This window comes from Lynx canadensis, chromosome B1 (assembly GCF_007474595.2).
Source record: "Lynx canadensis isolate LIC74 chromosome B1, mLynCan4.pri.v2, whole genome shotgun sequence".
Classification (NCBI taxonomy): Eukaryota; Metazoa; Chordata; class Mammalia; order Carnivora; family Felidae; genus Lynx; species Lynx canadensis.
Window position 1 is genome coordinate 96170509 of NC_044306.2, and position 19665 is coordinate 96190173.

The 19665-nt window shown below is 36.2% G+C and overlaps 1 protein-coding gene across 6 annotated transcripts in view; it reads left to right on the forward strand.

Moving 5' to 3' along the window:
* SCLT1 (sodium channel and clathrin linker 1) overlaps positions 1-19665 on the forward strand; it is a 226190-nt gene that overhangs the window by 11160 nt on the left and 195365 nt on the right. For 4 of the 6 annotated variants that reach the window (XR_003968348.1, XR_003968349.1, XM_030313073.1 and 1 more), the window contains exons 2-4: positions 5339-5406; positions 12979-13037; positions 13897-13969. Coding sequence is in view for 3 of the 6 variants with exons in the window: in XM_030313073.1 (XP_030168933.1) it covers positions 5339-5406; positions 12979-13037; positions 13897-13969 (200 nt within the window). In the remaining 3 variants the exon portion in view is untranslated. Of the gene's footprint in view, positions 1-5338; positions 5407-12978; positions 13038-13896; positions 13970-19665 lie in introns of those variants that run through there. The other 2 variants (XM_030313074.1, XM_030313075.1) reach the window with 2 other exon arrangements.

Genomic DNA, 19665 nt, shown 5'->3' on the forward strand with positions numbered 1-19665 from the left:
GCAGGCCAGAAAGGAATGGCAGGAAATATTCAATGTGATGAACAGAAAAAATATGCAGCTGAGAATCCTTTATCCAGCAAGTCTGTCATTTAGAATAGGAGAGAGAAAGTTCTTCCCAAACAAACAAAAACTGAAGGAATTCATCACCACTAAGCCAGCCCTACAGGAGGTCCAAAGGGGGATTCTGTGAGTGAAATGTTGCAAGGACCAAAAAGTACCAGAGACATCACTACAAGCATGAAACTTACAGACATTACAATGACTCTGAACCCATATCTTTCTATAATAACACTGAATGTAAATGGACTAAATGCTCCAACCAAAAGACAACGGGTATCAGAATGGATAAAAAAAACAAGACCCATCATCTATTTGCTGTCTACAAAAGACTCATTTTAGACCTGAGGACACCTTCAGATTGAAAGTGAGGGGATGGAGAACTATCTATCATGCTACTGGAACTCAAAAGAAAGCTGGAGTAGCCATACTTATTTCAGACAAACTAGACTTTAAATTAAAGGCTGTAACAAGAGATGAAGAAGGGCATTATATAATAATTACAGGTCTATCCATCAGGAAGAGCTGACAATTATAAATGTCTATGCACTGAACATGGAAGCCCCCAAATATATAAAAGAATTAATCACAAACTTAAGCAACTTTATTGATAAGAATGTGGTAATTGCAGGGGGCTTTAATACTCCACTTACATCAATGGATAGATCATCTAGACATAGGATCAATAAAGAAACAAGGGCCCTGAATGATACATTGGATCAGATGGACTTGACAGATATATTTAGAACTCTGCATCCCAAAGCAACAAAATATACTTTCTTCTCGAGTGCACATGGAACCTTCTCCAAGATAGATCACATACTGGGTCACAAAACAGCCCTTCATAAGTATACAAGAATTGAGATCATACCATGCATACTTTCAGACCACAATGCTATGAAGCTTGAAATCAACCACAGGAAAAAGTGGAAAACCTCCAAAAGCATGGAGGTTAAAGAACACCCTACTAAAGAATGAATGGGTCAACCAGGCAATTAAAGAAGAAATTTAAAAATATATGGAAACAAATGAAAATGAAAATACAACAATGCAAATGCTTTGGGATGCAGCGAAGGCAGTCCTGAGAGGAAAATACATTGCAATCCAGGCCTATCTCCAGAAACAAGAAAAATCCCAAATACAAAATCTAACAGCACCCCTAAAGGAAATAGAAGCAAAACAGCAAAGACACCCCAAACCCAGCAGAAAAAGAGAAATAATAAAGATCAGAGCAGAAATAAACAATATAGAATCTAAAAAAACTGTAGAGAAGATCAATGAAACCAAGAGTTGGTGTTTTGAAAAAATAAACAAAATCGATAAACCTCAGCCATGCTTCTCAGAAAGAAAAGGGAGATGACCCAAATAGATAAAATCATGAATGAAAATGGAATTATTACAACCAATCCCTCAGAAATGCAAGCAATTATCAAGGAATACTATGAAAAATTATATGCCAACAAACTGGACAACCTGGAAGAAATGTACAAATTCCTAAGCACCCACACACTTCCAAAACTCAAACAGGAAGAAATAGAAAACTTGAACAGACCCATAACCCGCAAAGAAATTGAATCAGTTATCAAAAATCTCCCAACAAATAAGAGTCCAGGACCAGATGGCTTCCCAGGGGAATTCTACCAGACATTTAAAGCAGAGATAATACCTATCCTTCTCAAGCTGTTCCAAAAAATAGAAAGGGAAGGAAAACTTCCAGACTCATTCTATGAAGCCAGCATTACTTTGATTCCTAAACCAGACAGAGACCCAGCACAAAAAAAGAGAACTACAGGCCAATATCCCTAATGAATGTGGATGCAAAAATTCTCAATAAGATAGTAGCAAATCGAATTCAACAGCATATAAAAAGAATTATACACCATGACCAAGTGAGATTCATACCTGGGCTGCAGGGCTGGTTGAACATTCGCAAATCAATCAATGTGATACATCACATTAATGAAAGAAAAGAACCATATGATCCTGTCAATTGATGCAGAAAAAGCATTTGACAAAATTCAGCATCTTTCTTAATAAAAACCCCCGATGGTGTGCCTGGGTAGCTTGGTCGGTTGAGTGACCGACTTCGGCTGAGGTCATGATCTCATGGTTTGTGAGTTCAAGCCCCGCGTCAGGCTCTGTGCTTACGGCTCAGAGCCTGGAGCCTGCTTCTGATTCTGTGTCTCCCTCTCTCTCCCCCTCCCCTACTCATGCTCTGTCTCTCTCTCTGTCTCAGAAATAAATAAACATTAAAAAAATTTTTTTTTAAATTAAAAAAATAAAACCCCCCGAGAAAGTTGGGATTTAGAAGGTACATACTTAAACATCATAAAAGCTATTTATGAAAAGCCCACAGCTAATATCATCCTCAATGGGGAAAAACCGAGAGCTTTTTCCCTGAGATCAGGAACATGACAGGGATGTCCACTCTCCCCTCTGTTGTTTAACATTGTATTGGAAGTGCTAGCATCAGCAGTCAGACAACAGAAGGAATTCAAAGGCATCAAAATTGACAAGGTGAAGTCAAGCTTTCACTTTTGGCAGATGATATGATATTATACATGGAAAACCCAATAGACTCCACCAAAAGTCTGCTAAAACTGATACGTGAATTCAGCAAAGTCGCAGGGTACAAAATCAATGTACAGAAATCAGTTGCATTCTTATACACTAGTAATGAAGCAACAGAAAGACAAATAAAGAAATTAATCCCATTCACAATTGCACTAAGAACTATAAAATACCTAGGAACAAACCTAACCAAAGATGTAAAAGGTCTGTATGCTGAAAACTATAGAAAGCTTATGAAGGAAATTGAAGAAGATATAAAGAAATGGAAAAACATTCCATGCTCATGGATTGGAAGAATAAATATTGGTAAAATGTCAATACTACCCATAGCTATCTACACATTCAGTGCAACCCCAATCAAAATTGCACCAGCATTCTTCTCGAAGCTAGAACAAGCAACCCTAAAATTTGTATGGAACCACAAAAGGCCCCGAATATCCAACATAATTTTAAAGAAGAAGACCAAAGCAGGAGGCATCACAATCCCAGACTTTAGCCTCTACTACAAAGCTGTAATCATCAAGACAGCATGGTATTGGCACAAAAACAGACACATAGACCAATGGAATAGAATAGAAACCCCAGAACTAGACCCACAAACGTATGGCCAGCTAATCTTTGACAACACAGGAAAGAATATCCAATGGAAAAAAGACAGTCTCTTTAACAAATGGTGCTGGGAGAACTGGACAGCAACATGCAGAAGATTGAAACTAGACCACTTTCTGACACCATTCACAAACATAAACTCAAAATGGATAAAGGACCTGAATGTGAGACAGGAAACCATCAAAACCCTAGAGGAGAAAGCAGGAAAAGACCTCTCTGACCTCAGCTGCAGCAATTTCTTTCTTGACACATCCCCAAAGGCAAGGGAATTAAAAGCAAAAATGAACTATTGGGACCTCATCAAGATAAAAAGCTTCTGCACTGCAAAGGAAACAGTCAACAAAACCACAAGGTAACCAACGGAATGGGAAAAGATATTTACAAATGACATGTGAGACAAAGGGCTAGTATCCAAAATCTATAAAGAGCTCACCAAACTCCACACCCGAAAAACAAATAATCCAGTGAAGAAATGGGCAGAAAACATGAATAGACACTTCTCTAAAGAAGACATCCAGATGGCCAACAGGCACATGAAAAGATGCTCAACATCGCTCCTCATCAGGGAAATACAAATCAAAACCACACTCAGATATCACCTCACGCCAGTCAGAGTGGCTAAAATGAACAAATCAGGAGACTATAGATGCTGGTGACGATGTGGAGAAACGGGAACCCTCTTGCACTGTTGGTGGGAATGCAAACTGGTGCAGCCACTCTGGAAAACAGTGTGGAGGTTCCTCAAAAAATTAAAAATAGATCTACCCTATGACCCAGCAATAGCACTGCTTGGAATTTACCCAAGGGATACAGGAGTGCTGATGCATAGGGGCACTTGCACCCCAATGTTTATATCAGCACTTTCAACAATAGCCAAATTATGGAAAGAGCCTAAATGTGCATCAACTGATGAATGGATAAAGAAATTGTGGTTTATATACACAGTGGAATACTATGTGGCAAAGAGAAAGAATGAAATATGGCCATTTGTAGCAACATGAATGGAACTGGCTAGTATTATGCTAAGTGAAATAAGTCATAGAGAGAAAGATATATACCATATGTTTTCATTCTTATGTGGATCCTGAGAAACGTAACAGAAGACCATGGCAGCGGGGAAGGAAAAAAAAAAAAAAAAGAGGTTAGAGAGGGAGGGAGCCAAAACAAGAGACTCTCAAAAACTGAGAACAAACTGAGGGTTGATGGGGTTGGGAAGGAGGGGAGAGTGGGTGATGGGTATTGAGGAGGGCACCTGTTGGGATGAGCACTGGGTGTTGTATGGAAACCAATTTAATAATAAATTTCATATTTTAAAAAAGTAAATTCTGAACTTCAAAACATATTAAAATTTTTCCTTCATGTTTTTTAGTTTTTAATTCCAGCTTAATTGTGCTGTTGTCAGTTACATGCTCTCTTTGGCTTCGGCCTTTTTGAAAGTTGAGATTTACTCTATGGCCAGTAAATTATCAGTTTTAAATGGCCCATGTGATCTTGAAAGAATCGGTTTTGTACATTTTAACTGTGTTCTATTGTATGTTTTCTTGATGTGAATAAAAATATTAATCACCTTGTGCTTGCTGAGAGCACTTGGTTTTATTCCAGTCCTTCATTTCTATTATCTCTTGCTCACTCCTGTTTAATTCATAATCTTTGTCCTGCTGTTTCTCTTCCATGTGGAGGTTTGTCCTGGAACAGAATTTCAGTCTGTTTTCACTATTCTAAAAACGATGGCTACAGTTTATCTTTTCAGCTCTTTTCACTTCTAGTAGCAGGGGAAGAAAAAGAAAAGTGGAGAGTATCTTTTTTACTTTTGCTAACCTGAAGAGTAAGCCAGGAGAGATTGAGAATTAAATTTATGAAACCCGAATAATTAGTTCTTTTCAGATATTCTTTTTACCATTGGCAATAGTTGGTTGGGTTATGTGTATAGAGGGGCCTCTTTCTTAAATTTCAAAAACGTGCTGAAATTGAGGATTCATTTTGAGAAACAGTGAAGACTAGCAGTTTTACATTGGATATCTCAGGTAAGCTACCTTAGTTGTAATTTTTAAATGTTGAACATTAGCCAATAAACTATAGACTTTTTTTGTTCCTTTTTCAGATCAACGACTAAATGAAGTGCTTAGGCGATATCAAATGGAAGATTTTTCCAAATATTCATTGGTACAGGTATGTAAATTAGTTAAGGTCTAATGATCTAGGTTCCAGTTTGGTTGTAAATATAATTACATAAATAAATTCTATTTAGGATTATTTTCATGTGCGGTTGCCTATAGCACTTTGAAATTTTGCTTACAACTTTGATTCTTATAAGGAGGAAGAAAAGCTTGTTTTTACTTAATGAATACAAATTCTTTAACTATAGAAATTGACTTTTTTTTTTCAGTTAGCGCTTACATATTACGTATAATGTTAAAATGTCTGAGTTCTAAAATGAGAATTCATTGACATTTTGAAACATCCTAAAATCTTTTCTCAAGATACATTATAGTAGTAAGTTTTAACTTGGAATTCTCATAAATTATGGCAAGCAAAAGCGAATTCAAAACAGTAAACAATATATGGTATTGTTTTTAATATTTCTTTCCTTGGGTACATGTTCTTATTTAAATATTCTGTTAAAAATTTTTTTGAGCACTAAGGCATACTTATTGCTGAGTTACACAATATTAAAAGAAAAACAGTAGCTCCTACATTAGTGATAGCTCCCTATTGAATTAATAAGGAAGTGTTTTGCTTTTAACATAAATGAATCTTACAATTAAAACATATTGTTTTTAAGATATTGAAAAGGAAGTTGTGTTTAAGAAATTAAAAAGGAATAGTTTATCTGGTTGACCTGAATATACTTATAAATATTTTCTTTAGCATATTAACATTTAGCCTACTACTCTGTGTTTTTATTTACAAAGACCAGACTCAGAGTCCAGAGGGTCTTAAAACTATCCATCTGCTATGTTAATAACTATATTGTGTTTCTTATGTTACTTTGTTACTCATCCTTAACTAGGAATGTTATCATTTAGATGGTAGAGAATCTTTCATAATATAGTAGCCTCTAAATTTTGCTCAGATTCTTAGGTTCTTTTTCTTCTGCTTAATGTCTAATCGAATATGCCTGAAAGGAGGATTCAAACAAAGATTGATTTTAAAGCCTGAGAGGATCTCTGGGCATGATATTATATCTACTGTACACTGTGGCTGACTCGATTATGAAAGATTGTTTTACCAAATAAAACACGAGGTAGCCTTTTAGATGCACCTGCCTTGTACATTGTGATTATAATTAAAGCCTCATGAGAACATGCAAAGTATGGTAAAGTTTTATTTAATAGTGTACTCTTTGGTGAAATTATAGTTCCTTTAGTTTTCTAAAGGTACATGTTCTTCTTTTACGGATACTATTCTTATAGTCACACAATCAAATCTTGATTCTTATCTCTTAGTTTTGGTAGTAGTATACTGTTACTGCCTAAGATTCTTCTGCAGTTCACCTCTTCAGAACATGTTGCTGTTGCTGTCTCAAAACACCAATCTCCATGGGTCTTGCCTTTCACTACGTAGTTTGCAGTAATGAAAAAGGAGGTAGTAGGAGAGCATGAGAGGGGAATTAATTTGCTTTCTAGCAATATGGTCCATATCCTTGGCCATATGCAGTGCATTCTTTGGTTCTTCACCCCCAGAAACGTTATTCTGGTTTGTGAAAAAAATGTTCAGGAACAATTGTTTTTATTTATTTTTTTTCTGTTTGTAGTAAAGTAAGACATAGAAGTAGGAGGAAACCATTATCAAAGGTTATGTGAGACCCAGGAGCACTGACTGAGATCTCTTGTCACTAACTTTAGTGATTGCCACTAGCAGCAGAAATCCTTCATAAATTTACATTTGCCCTTTTTGTCCAACTGTATTTCCCAGGTGCCTAAAACAATTCTTGTTAATAGATGCTCAATAAATAATTGTTGAATGAATGAAGCAATTATATCTTTCCTTTCCTCCTACCTACTTATCTTCCAGTATCATTTGAGTTTTATAGCCAAGTAAAAGTGGAATTGTAAAAAGTCATAATCAGCTTGTGAAACACAAATAGTTCATGCTTTTTAGTTCTGTATTTTCAAGATAAAATCCCAATGAAATGCCCTCCTCCTTCCTCATGCTAGGTAAATTGCCAGGACTTGTGTTAAATGAATATACTTTATGAAACTTTTCTAATGTTGGAAAAATAAAGCTGCAGGATCTTGATAATTTATTTCTTGTATTTTAAGTTGGAATTTCAAACTTGATTTTCTATAGATACTATGTTATAAGTGATAGTTAAAATCCCTTAGTGCTATCATTATATAAGGATCATTTAGACTTTCCTTGGATCACATAAGTTTTGTGAATTGCCTTAAGATGTTTTGTATCGTATGATTTCTTAGGGAAATAAATAGCAACTAGTTTCTTGAATGATATTTTCAGGGTTGTTGTGAAATCTAGTTGTCTTCCTTTGATTATTTTGTGTTTTCTATATAAATAAAAAGTATTTCAAGTGACATTGCTCTTTGAGAGTATAGTAGTGGGCACTGAATGACAGGTGTTAAAAGATTTTATTCAAGAAGGTGGGAAATTTCCCTCTTTTCCCAATACTTTGTTCCTACCTTTTTTTTTGCCCCCCTTACATGTCTTTCCTCACATGTAGGCTAGTTATGCCTCTGTGCCATACCAGTACATGCGTGTACTGAGGGATGAATGTTTGGGTCTCTTCATAGTTGCTGGAGGGATAAGGTAGAATATTAAAAATAAGTTTATTTTCTCCAAAAACTCTCTTGAAAATATCTTCCTTTTCTAGTTTGGGACAACTCTACTCCTTCTGCTTGAACCCAAAATTAAAGGTAAATTGACATATAGTCTAGCCAGGAAAGAAATGGAACACATAAACTGACATAAACTATGTCAATAAACATAAAAGCATAGTGCCAAGAAGGTATGAGCTGGTTCTGAAAGGGAGAGACAGTCATGGTGCAAATGTATTCATTGATTTAACAACCATTAATTTATTTTTCTAAGTTTGTTTATTCCTTGAGAGCACATGCACACAAGTGGGAGAGAGAGAATCCCAAGCAAGCTCTGCACTGTCTGCACGGACAGAGCCCTATGAGGGACATGAACTCACGAACCGCAAGATGAAATTAAGAGTTGAAATCAAGAGTTGAACACTTAACCCACTGAGCCACCAGGCGCCTCAGCAAACATTAATTTATTAATTCACCAAATCTTGCATTGCATGTGTGTGCTGGGTAAGCTTTGGGGATAGAGCTATGACTATGACAAAGCATCCTATTTCCATGGAAGAGATATAAGTGAATAATTAAGTAATTAATAGTGCTATCTTATGTGAAAAAAAATAAACAAGGTGCTAAAGTAGAAATTACCACGTATACAGTATAGTAGTGATGTTTGTGGCTGAGATCTATTTTTGGTAGAATGTTCAGAGCAGTCTTCTCTACGGCAGTAGTATTCAAGTTAGCACTGAAAGTTGAAGAAGGAGCCAGAGAAGTGGACCAAAAAGAGGCCCTAAAGCAGGAAAAAATTTGATTATGCTTGCATAATGTATGGGAACTGGTCTCAACTGTAATCAAATAGTAGTTATTTGAAAATACATTGAAAGGGACAGGAGGGCTACTCCTGTTGATCATGTGTTTAAAAATACAAGACTCAATAGATAAAATATAACAAACCACCTGTACTATTTGAATTGAGTCAACTTACTGGCTTTCTAGGCTAGCACTGTCTGATGGAAAACTTACTGTTTTGATGGAAATGTTATATAATCTTGTGCTGTCCAAAATGGTAGCCACTGATCACATGGGACTTTGGAGCACTTTAAATGAAGCTAGTACAACTGTTAGATGATTCATTTAACTTTCATTTTGTTTATTTTTGAGAGGGAAAGAGCAAGTGAGCACACAAATGAACAAGGGGCAGAGAGAGGATCCCACAAGGGGCAGAGAGAGAGAAAGAGAAGTGGGGCTTACCCGGGGCTTGTGTTTTACCTGAAGTGGGGCTCATGTTCAACCCAAATTAGGGCTTGTGCTCACCTGATGCAGAACTCGAACTCACCCTAAATGGGGCTCGAGCTCACAAACTGTGAAATCATGACCTAAGCTGAAGTCAGATGCTTAATGACTGAGTCACCCAGGCACCCTATTTAATTTTCATTTTAAATAAATAAAATTTAAATAGATGCGTGTGGCTTGTGCCTATTGTATTGGACAGTGCAGTTGTAGACTCTCCATTTGCTGAATGAAACCTTGTTGATTTTGCATCATCCCATGATGATGTTAGAAAATCAATGACCGTAGCACTTTAAAAAGAGCCATTTGTAAGAGTTTAGCAATTTCTTACACTCTACATTAATAAAGTGATAAATGATGAAAATCAGTCTCTTCACGATATGAATCATATGCTACAACACCCTTAAAATGTGCAACAATAGGGGCATCTGGGTGGCTTAGTCGGTTAAGCGGCCGACTTAGGCCCAGGTCATGATCTCACAGTTTGTGAGTTTGAGCCCCATGTCAGGCTCTGTGCTGACAGCTCAAAGCCTGGAGCCTGCTTCAGATTCTGTCTCTCCCTCTCTCTCTGCTCCTCCCCTGCTTACACTCTGTCCCTCTCTCTCAAAAATAAACAAACATTAAAAAAGTAAATAAAATGTGAAGAAACATTTTCACAAAATGCTAGTCAGCTTGTATTTTCTTCCAAAGGATGGCAGAAAGGATGTCATTAACATATTTGATAGCCAGAGATATAGTTTAAAATCAGGGGCACAAAATTAAACATTCAGAATTATAATTAGAATATTTAGAGAGTGTATAGTTTCCTCAGAGGAAGAAAAGTGTCCAGAAAATTTGTCTACCCAACTATAATTCAATATTATTGGCATTCCTTCTGTGATATACTCTGACCATCATCACCGGAAGTCATCTTGGGATAAAAATAAGTAGAAATTACTTGTACAGTATCCATTTTTCAAGATTCAAGATATATAAAATTCTGTATATATTGCTTTTACTTAGTGTAATTTATTTAAATTTTGTTTAGGAAATATAAAAAGAATATTTATAAATGCTTTTAATTATTTTTATGGTGAGAATAACAATGTATAGAATTGTCAGATCCCTATGTTGTACACCTGAAACTAAACATGTCAATTATATTTCAATTAAAATATATATATAAATATATAACACATATAAATATGGTAATACATATATGTAAATTCTTTTTTTTTTATTTTATTTTTTAAGTAATTTCTACACCCAATTTAGGGCTCAAACCTACAACCCTGAGATCATGACTCACTCTCCACTGACTGAGAGAGCCAGGTGCCCTTATGTAAATGCTTGTGTAGTTGATATCAATCTTACCCTCCCAACTTGATTTTTTCCACTAGATCTTGAATTATTAAGTCCTACATACTTTTATTCTAAAAGTTTCACTAGCAAGTGGGAAAGGATTACTGAATATTATTATTCTATGAAAATTTTTTCTATTTTATTATGTTTATCTTTATAATTGTATCATTTTTTCAGCTTATTTATTTTGAGAGAGAGAGAGTGCAAGCAAGGCAGAGACAGAGAGAGACAGAGAGGGAGACAGAGAATCCCAAGCAGGCCTGAAGTGGGACTCATGAATCATGGGATCATGACCTGAGCCCAAATCAAGAGTTGTACTCTTAGCCAACTGAGCCAACCAGGTGCCCTTAGGGTCATAATTTTTATGATTTGGATTATTGGTCCTTTATTCATAGGTTGGCATTTTATTAGCAACTATCATTAGAAAATAGTTTCAGAGCAGTGTCTTTATAGAATTCAGTTTAACCAATATATGTTGAGCACCTCCTATATGTAAGGCACTTTGCCAGGAGCTTTAGTGCTATGAAAATGTGTATCATAATACTACCATTTCATAGGGACCTAAAGACTAAGAAATATGGGTTTGGGAAAAATGTTAAATAACATATTATTTAACATATTATTATTATTATTATTCGTATCTTAACCTGAAAAGGCATATTATTCGTATCTTAACCTGAAAGCCAAAAATGAGTATCACAGGGAAAAAGGTGATCATATATAGTTGGAGAGATCAGGGAAAGTTTCCTGAAGGATGTAGCATGTTTGATGAGTACTGAAAAGTAGCTAAGATTTTAAAAGAACTTCAATGGGGGCTAAAAGAAGAGGTAGTGGAGTATTTAGGGAGTAAAACATACTTCATTTTTTCAAAGTGTGTTTGGCGTATATGAGAGAAGTAATGGAAAATAACATTAGAAAGGATAGATTGTATTTGCATTGTAGAGGGCCTTGAATGGTTAAATTGAGGAGTTTGGGCTTAATTTAGTAAACACTAGGAGATTACTAAATACTGTTTAAAAGAATGATAAAGTGGAGTGAAACATGGTAAGAGTAACAATTAGGAAACTTCTAATTGATGGGTGGGAGGTTAATGAGAGCTTGAATTATTATTTTGTAGACTGCCATCCATCTCTAGCTATCAGTCATAACATTGGTAGTTGATTTGATATTTATAAAAATTCCTAAGAAATTTGAGAAATAATATTTTTAAGGTTTGAACCACTTAGTTATCCCAAGAAGATTTTAACTAACTTTTGGACAATTGAAAGTTAAACTATCTCTTGCCCCTTAATTAATTCTTTAATAAACACAGTAACTATTTTTTAATACTCTAGGATTGAATAAATCCCTCTCTGAAATTGCATAGACTACTGGATTCATTTATTCTTTAATCCATCAGGATTCTCCCTGGAAGGTTACCTTTTCTTTTTGTCCAATTCATCTTACAGTTCTGGATCCATGTAAACATGTCTACTGAGGCTTTATATTTTGAGAGCTAATCCTTCCCATGTTGGTTGAAAGCTCATAACATATACCTTGGTTAGCCAATAGATTTTCCCCCATATTAAGAAAAAAAAAAAAGAAAAAAATAGCCAAGATTTATTAAGAGCTTTCTACACGTCAGGAATTATGCTAAACACTGTACATAACATTATTCCTTATTAAATTTACATATTTCTTATATATTCTTCAGTATAGTTAATTTTTCAGTAAAGTTATAGCATCTTTTTTTGTTTTTTATTCTCATATGCTACCTTTTACAGTAGTGAAAAGATATTATTTCTTTTTACATTTTCAAATTATTGCTGGCACTTGGGAAGGCTACTGTTCTGTTGATCTTCTATGGGATAACTTACCATATTCTCTTATTAGACCTAATAATTGGTAGATTATACATAGAGTTTTCTGGGTAAATGGTCAAATTATCTGTAAATAATAAGAGTGTTGTTTCTTTTTCAACTTTTAAATTCCCAGCCCTTTACCCTAGTTCCACTGACTAGAACCTCTAGTGCAGTGTTGAATTTAGCAGTGATAGTGAGCAACCTTGTGTTATACTGTATTTAATGCAGCACTTTTGATGTTTCACCATGAAAGATAGTAATTGATGTAGGTTTCTGATAGATACTTTGTCAAATTGAGAAAAATTCTTCCTATTCGACTTTGCCAAGAGTTTTTGTTACATATGGATGTTAAAATTTACCAAATTTGTTACATATGGATGTTAAAATTTACCAAATGCACTTTCAACATCAATTTAGATGATTACTCTTTCCTGTTTTGTTTTTACTGTCATTTTGGCTTCGACGATGTGAGAAAACATTTTAAGATGCAATATTCTCTGTTGTAGAAAGCTGTCTTCAAAGGAGGTGGAGATGACACATTAGAAAACACACTAGTTGACCAAAGGTATGTTTGAGTTACCAGAAAAATACTGTTTTCTTAAATATATTTATTATTGTTAAAGTAATTTCTTTAATATTAGGATTATTTCATGGTCTGCTATAATTAGATTTAAATGATATGTCATTGAATATACAAGTGCAGGAAAGCCAGCATTATAATCTACAAGAGTAGTTCTCAATTGGGGTGATTTTATCTCCCTCCTATTTGCAACCTCCTCCAGACCTTCCAAGAGTAATATGGGTGTAATCTGAAACTGGTTCCCATATGTGGAGGGCAAGGACAGACTGAGGGAAGAGGCAGACCACTCTGGGTTGGTAGGTGGCAAATTTATTAAGCAATAGAACCTACTTATGAGTTATCTTGTTGTAGGACACTGCAAGACAGCTAGATTTCCTCACCTGCCTGCCATAATCTTAAAAGTTTGTGTAGAAGCTTTAACTGGGTTCAGTCACATACACAAAAGGCCTTAACTGGGTTCACTTACATCCCAGTACAGACACCCTCAGCATCACATTACTATCTTAAGGCTGTATCCTTGGAGCTGCTTCTGGGTGTGAAGAAGACAAGCAGAATACATATTCTAAGTACAGGGGAGGGTCAGGGAAAGGCCTCCAATTGCCCAGGTTCAGCTCAAGGGTCAACTGGCAGTTGTCTTGATGACCTCCTTCATTACCTCCCCTTCCCAGATATTTGATAGCTTCTGGAAATATTGAGATAAGCTTGAGAACACGAAAAAGGCAAAGTATTGATTTTTATGGATAAATGTAACATAAAAATATGGATGTTCTATTTAATTCACATGCTGCATATTACACTAGATTAAACAGAATATGAGATTTTTAAAATTATGTATTTTTATTAGCTTTTTAGCTCCTCTTATTATTGAGTATGATAAACATCTGGAAGAACTAAATGGGCAGCTGAAATATTACCAGGTATGAAATCATAGTTTTCAAGTTTTTTTATAATATTTTATTTTAAAAAAAGAAGTAAAATACTCTTCAAAAACATTGATGAGGAATAACATATTTAGCTATATCTAATCAATTCTTGGCTCTCAATAAGAAAGTATGTATTTAAAGATTATCTTCAGTTTCATTTTTTTTAATTTTATTGATTTATTCTCAAGTTAGTTAACATACAGTGTAGTCTTGGTTTCAGGAATAATTCATCTCTTATATATGATACCCAGTGCTCATCCTGAAAACTGCCCTCCTTAATGCCCATCCCATCACCCATTTAACCCACCCCTACCCACCTATCCATGTCCCCACCATCAGCCTTCAGCTTGTCTCTGATTTGAGAGTCATCTATTGTTCGCCTCCCTCTCTGTTTTTATCTTATTTTTCCTTTTCTTCCTCTGTGTTCATCTGTTAAGTTTCTCAAATTCTACATGTGGGTGAAATCATATATCTGTCTTTCTCTGACTGACTTATTTTGCTTAGCATAATGCCCTCCAGTTCCATCCATGTTGTTGCAAATGTCAAGATTTCATTATTTTTTATTGCTGAGTAGTATTCCGTTATATATACACATAAACCACATCTTACTACAGTTTACTTTTCATCTTTGACACTGGTACATACAGATGACTGGCATTTTAGTAGGCAGTTACATTAGGGTATATGGAAATCATGGTTGTCGAGCTATTCCAGAGAAAGTGGTGACATGTTAACTTCTTCCTTGTGTGAAGCCATGGGAGTGCGAATTACTGGCTAATTCATTGCAGTGTTTCTACAGTGTAAAATAAATGTAACCTTACTTTTTAGCCCCCCCACCCCCGCAAATTTTTCTTAATCTATTCATCAGTTCATAGACATTTGGACTTTTTCCATAATTTGGCTATTGTTAATAGCACTGCTTTAAACATTGGGGTGCATGTGCCCCTTCGAATCAGAATTCTATTGTCCTTTAGATAAATTCCTAGTAGTGCAGTTGCTGTGTTGTAGGGTAGTTCTATTTTTAATTTTTTGAGGAACCTTCATTCTGTTCTCCAGAGTAGATGTACCAGTTTGCATTCCCACCAGCAGTGCAAAACGGTTCCCCTTTCTCCACATCCTCGCCAACATCTGTTGTTTCATGAGTTGTTAATTTTAGCCACTCTAACTGGAGTGAGGTGTTATATCATTGTGGTTTTGATTTATATTTCCCTGATGATGAGGGATGTTGAGCATCTTTTCATGTGTCTTTTGGCCATCTGGATGTGTAATTGGAAAAGTGTCTATTCATGTCTTTTGCCCATTTCTTCACTGGATTATTTGTTTTTCAGGTGTTGAGTTTGGTAAGTTCTTTATAGATTTTGGGTAATTAACCCTTTATCTGATTTGTCATTTGCAAATATCTCCTGCCATTCTGTTGGTTGCCTTATACTTATGTTGATTGTTTCCTTTGCTTTGCAGAAGCTTTTATCTTGATGAGGTCCCAATACTTCATTTTTGCTTTTGTTTCCCTTGCCTCTGGAGACATGTCAAGTAAGAAGTTGCTGTGACTGAGGTCAAAGAGGTTGTTGCCTGTTTTCTCCTCTAGGATTTTGATGGTTTCCTGTCTCACATTTAGGTCTTTCATCCATTTTGACTTTATTTTTGTGTATGGTGTAAGAAAGTGGTCCAGGTTCATTCTTCTGCATGTCACTGTTCAGTTTGCCCAGCACCATTTGCTAAGGAGATTGTCCTTTTCCATTGGATACTCTTTCCTGCATTGCCGAAGATGAGTTGGCCATATATTTTGGGGTCCATTTCTGGGTTCTCTATTCTATTCCATTAAAATGTGGGTCTGTTTTTGTGCCAATACCATACGTCTTGATGATTACAGCTTTGTAATACAAGTTGAAGTCCGGGATTGTGATGCCTCCAGCTTTGGTTTTCTTTTTCAGCATTACATTGGCTATTCAGGGTCTATTGAGGTTCCATACAAATTTTAGGATTGTTTGCTCTAGCTCTAGAATGCTGGTGTTATTTGATAGGGATTGCACTGAATGTGTAGATTGCTTTGGGTAGTATCAACATTTTAACAACATTCTTCCATTCCATGAGCATGGAATGTTTTTCCATTTGTTTGTGTCTTTTTCAATTTCTTTCATAAGCTTTCTATAGTTTTCAGCATACAGATCTTTTACCTCTTTGGTTAGGTTTATTTCTAAGTATTTTATGGTTTTGGTGCAGCTGTAAATGGGATTGATTCCTTGATTTCTCCTTCTGTTTCTTCATTGTTGGTGTATAGAAATGCAGCCGATTTCTGTACATTGATTTTATATCCTGCGACTTTGCTGAATTCATGTATCAGCTCTAACAGGTTTTTGGTGGAGTCTTTCAGGTTTTCCATGTAGAGAATCATGTCATCTGTGAAGAGTGGAAGTTTGGCTTCTTCTTTGCCAATTTGGATGCCTTTATTTGGTTTTGTTGTCTGATTGCTGAGGCTAGGACTTCCAACACTATGCTGAACAACAGAGGTGAGAGTAGACATCCCTGTTGTGTTCCTGATCTCGGGGAAAAAGCTTGGTTTTTCTCCATTGAGGATGATATTAGCTGTGGTCTTTCATATGTGGCTTTTTTAAAGATATGTTCCTTCTATCCCAAGTTTTGTGAGGGTTTTTATCAAGAAAAGATGCTGTATTTTGTCTAATGCCTTTTCTGCGTCTGTAGACAGGATCATATGGTTCTTATCCTTTCTTCTATTAATGTGGTATATCACGTTGATTGATTTGTGGATATTGAACCAGCCCTGCAGCCCAGAAATGAATCCCACTTGCTCATGGTGAATAATTCTTTTAATGTACTGTTGAGTTCTATTTGCTACTATCTTGTTGAGAATTTTTATATCTAGGTTCATCAGGGATATTGGCCTGTCATTCTCTTTTCAGTGGGGATTTTGGTTTTGGAGTCAAGGTAAGGTAATGCTACCTTCATAGAATGAGTCTGGAAAATTTACTTCCATTTCTGTTTTTTGGAACAGTTTGAGAAGAATAGGTATTAACTCTGTTTTAAATGTCTGGTAGAATTCCCTGGCAAGCCACCTGGCCCAGGACTCTTGTTTGTTGGGAGATTTTTGATAACCCACTTACTTATTCATTGGTTACGGGTCTGTTCAGGTTTTCTATTTCTTCCCATTTGAGTTTTGGTAGTGTATGAGTGTCTAGGAATTTGTCCATTTCTTTGTCCAGTTTATTGGCATATATAGTTTTTCATAGTATTATCTTACAGTTGTTTGTATTTCTGTGGTGTTGGTTGTGCTCTCTCTTTTATTTGTCATTTTATCTGTTTAGATCCTCTTTGAGAAGTCTGGCTAGGGGTTTATCAATTTTGTTCATTCTTTCAAAAAGTCAGCTGTTAGTTTCATTGATCTGTTGTACTGTTTTCTTTTGGATTCTATTTCATTTATTTCTGCTCTAATGTTTATTATTGCCCTTCTTCTGCTGGGCTTTATTTACTGTGGCTTTTCTAGCTCCTTTAGGTGTAAGGTTAGGTTGTGTATTTGGGACCTTTCTTGCTTCTTGAGACAGGCCTGAATTGCAATGTATTTTCCTCTTAGGACTACCTTTGCTGCACCCCAAAGAGTTTAGACTGTCGTGTTTTCATTTTCATTTGCTTCCATCTATTTTTCAATTTCTTTTTCAATACGCTGTTTAACCCATTCATTCTTAAGTAAGATGTTCTTTAGCCTCCATGTATTTGGAGGCTTTCCAAATTTTTTCTTGTGGTTGATTTCAAGTTTCATAGTGTTGTGATCTAAAAATATGCATAGTATGATCTCAATCTGTTTGATCTCAGTCTGTTGAGGGCTGTTTTGTGACCCAGTATGCAGTCTATTTTGGAGAATGTTCTCAACTATAATTTGTTCAAATAAACCTTCTGCCCCTTTCTCTCACTGTTCTTCTTCTGGAACTCCTATGATATGGACACTTGTTTCATTTCATGGAATCACTTAGGTCTCCAATTTTCCCCTCGTGATCTAATAATTTCCTTCCCTGCCCCTTTTTTTTTCAGCTTCTTTATTTTCCAAAATTTTATCTTCTATTTCACCTATTCTCTCTTCTGCTTCTTCCATTCTCGCTGTCACTGTATCTAGGTTATTTTGCATCTCAGTTATAGCATTTTTTAATTCATCATGACTAGTTCTTAGGTCTTTGATCTCTGCAACAAGAGTTTCTCTGGTGTCTTCTATGCTTTTTTCAAGCCCAGTTGTTAATCTTATGACTGTTATTCTAAATTCTTGTTCAGATATATTATTTATATCTGTTTTGAGCAATTCTCTGGCTTTGCTTCTTGCACTGTCTTTTGGGGAGAATTCCTCCATTTGGTCATTTTGGCTTTGATTTCTTCTTGCACTCTCTTTTGGGGAGAATTCCTCTGTTTGGTCATTTTGGCTAAGTTTCTGTCTTTTGTGTATTTTAAAAGCTTCTTGTGTGTCCTGCACCTGAGTGTACTACTGTATTAAAAAGGGGTCATACCCTATCCAGGGTCATACTTATCCAGGAAGTGGTTTTTGTATATGTGGTGTGCACTCTGTTGTACATTTTGGCTGCTCATCCCAGTGATCAGTACTGTGCAGAGCTCCTCCTTGCTTATAGTGGTGGAGTGTGTGGACCTTCAACCAGGGAAGCTTTGATTTGTTGTTGAAGTAACCCTGGAAAAGCATAGGGAAAAAAAGGGTGGGGGAATCCTGATCCCATAAAAAGAAAAATGAAAGGAGAAAATAGTCCAAACAGCAAATCAAGGGGGGAAAAAAAAGGGGGAAAAAAAGGAAAAAGAAAACAAAACAAGAAAGTATGAGGCTAAATTCAGAGGAATAGGAAAATAAGAAATAGGAAAGGTGGAAAAATGATAGAATAAAAATTTCTGCTAAAAAAAATATTTATACACACACACACACACACACACACACACACACACACACACACATATATATAGAATAAGAATTGACCAAAAACAAACCAGAAACTATGTGCCTGATTCTAAAAGAATAAAATAGGAGAAAGAACAATTAGAAAGAAAGAAAAAGAAAGGAAGGAAGAAAAGGAAGGAAGGAAGAAAGGAAGGAAGGAAGGAGAAACAGTTGTCTTTTGGCGCCTAGCACCAGTGGCTGTGCTGGTCTGGAGGAGAGGCCAGCTGAGTTGGCTCAGTCATTCTTGCTCCAGTAGATAAGAAGTTGCCAACCATGGAGGAGCGGTGTTTGGTGTAAGCGTGTCCAGCCTCCAGTGGGGGTGCTGTGCTGCTCTCTGAAGTTCCACTGTATTGGTGTTGGGGAGAAAAACGGCGACATCCCAGTCTCGCTCCCCCAACTGGGTGTCTCAACCCATGCTGTTCAGGTAATCCTCACAGAATAGCAAGGGTATTCACTTTGCACTGCTCCACAGCCTCCGAAACCTCTTAGGCAGCTTGGCTGCGATTCAAAACCTGATGTCATCTTCAAGGACTCCACACCGTGTGCACCCCATTCTGCAGTATTGCCACTCTGCCCTGCTGAAAAAAGGCCTTTGGCTGGCACGTGCAGGGTCTTTTGTCCTTGGAGAGGCAATAAATCATCTTCCCAAAGTACTCCAGGAAGGGGACTGTTCTCTCCTAGTGCTCTCCTGAGATTGCTACGCTGTGCTATACCCTGGGGTCAGCTCCCTCCCTCCCAAGGAGCACACGAG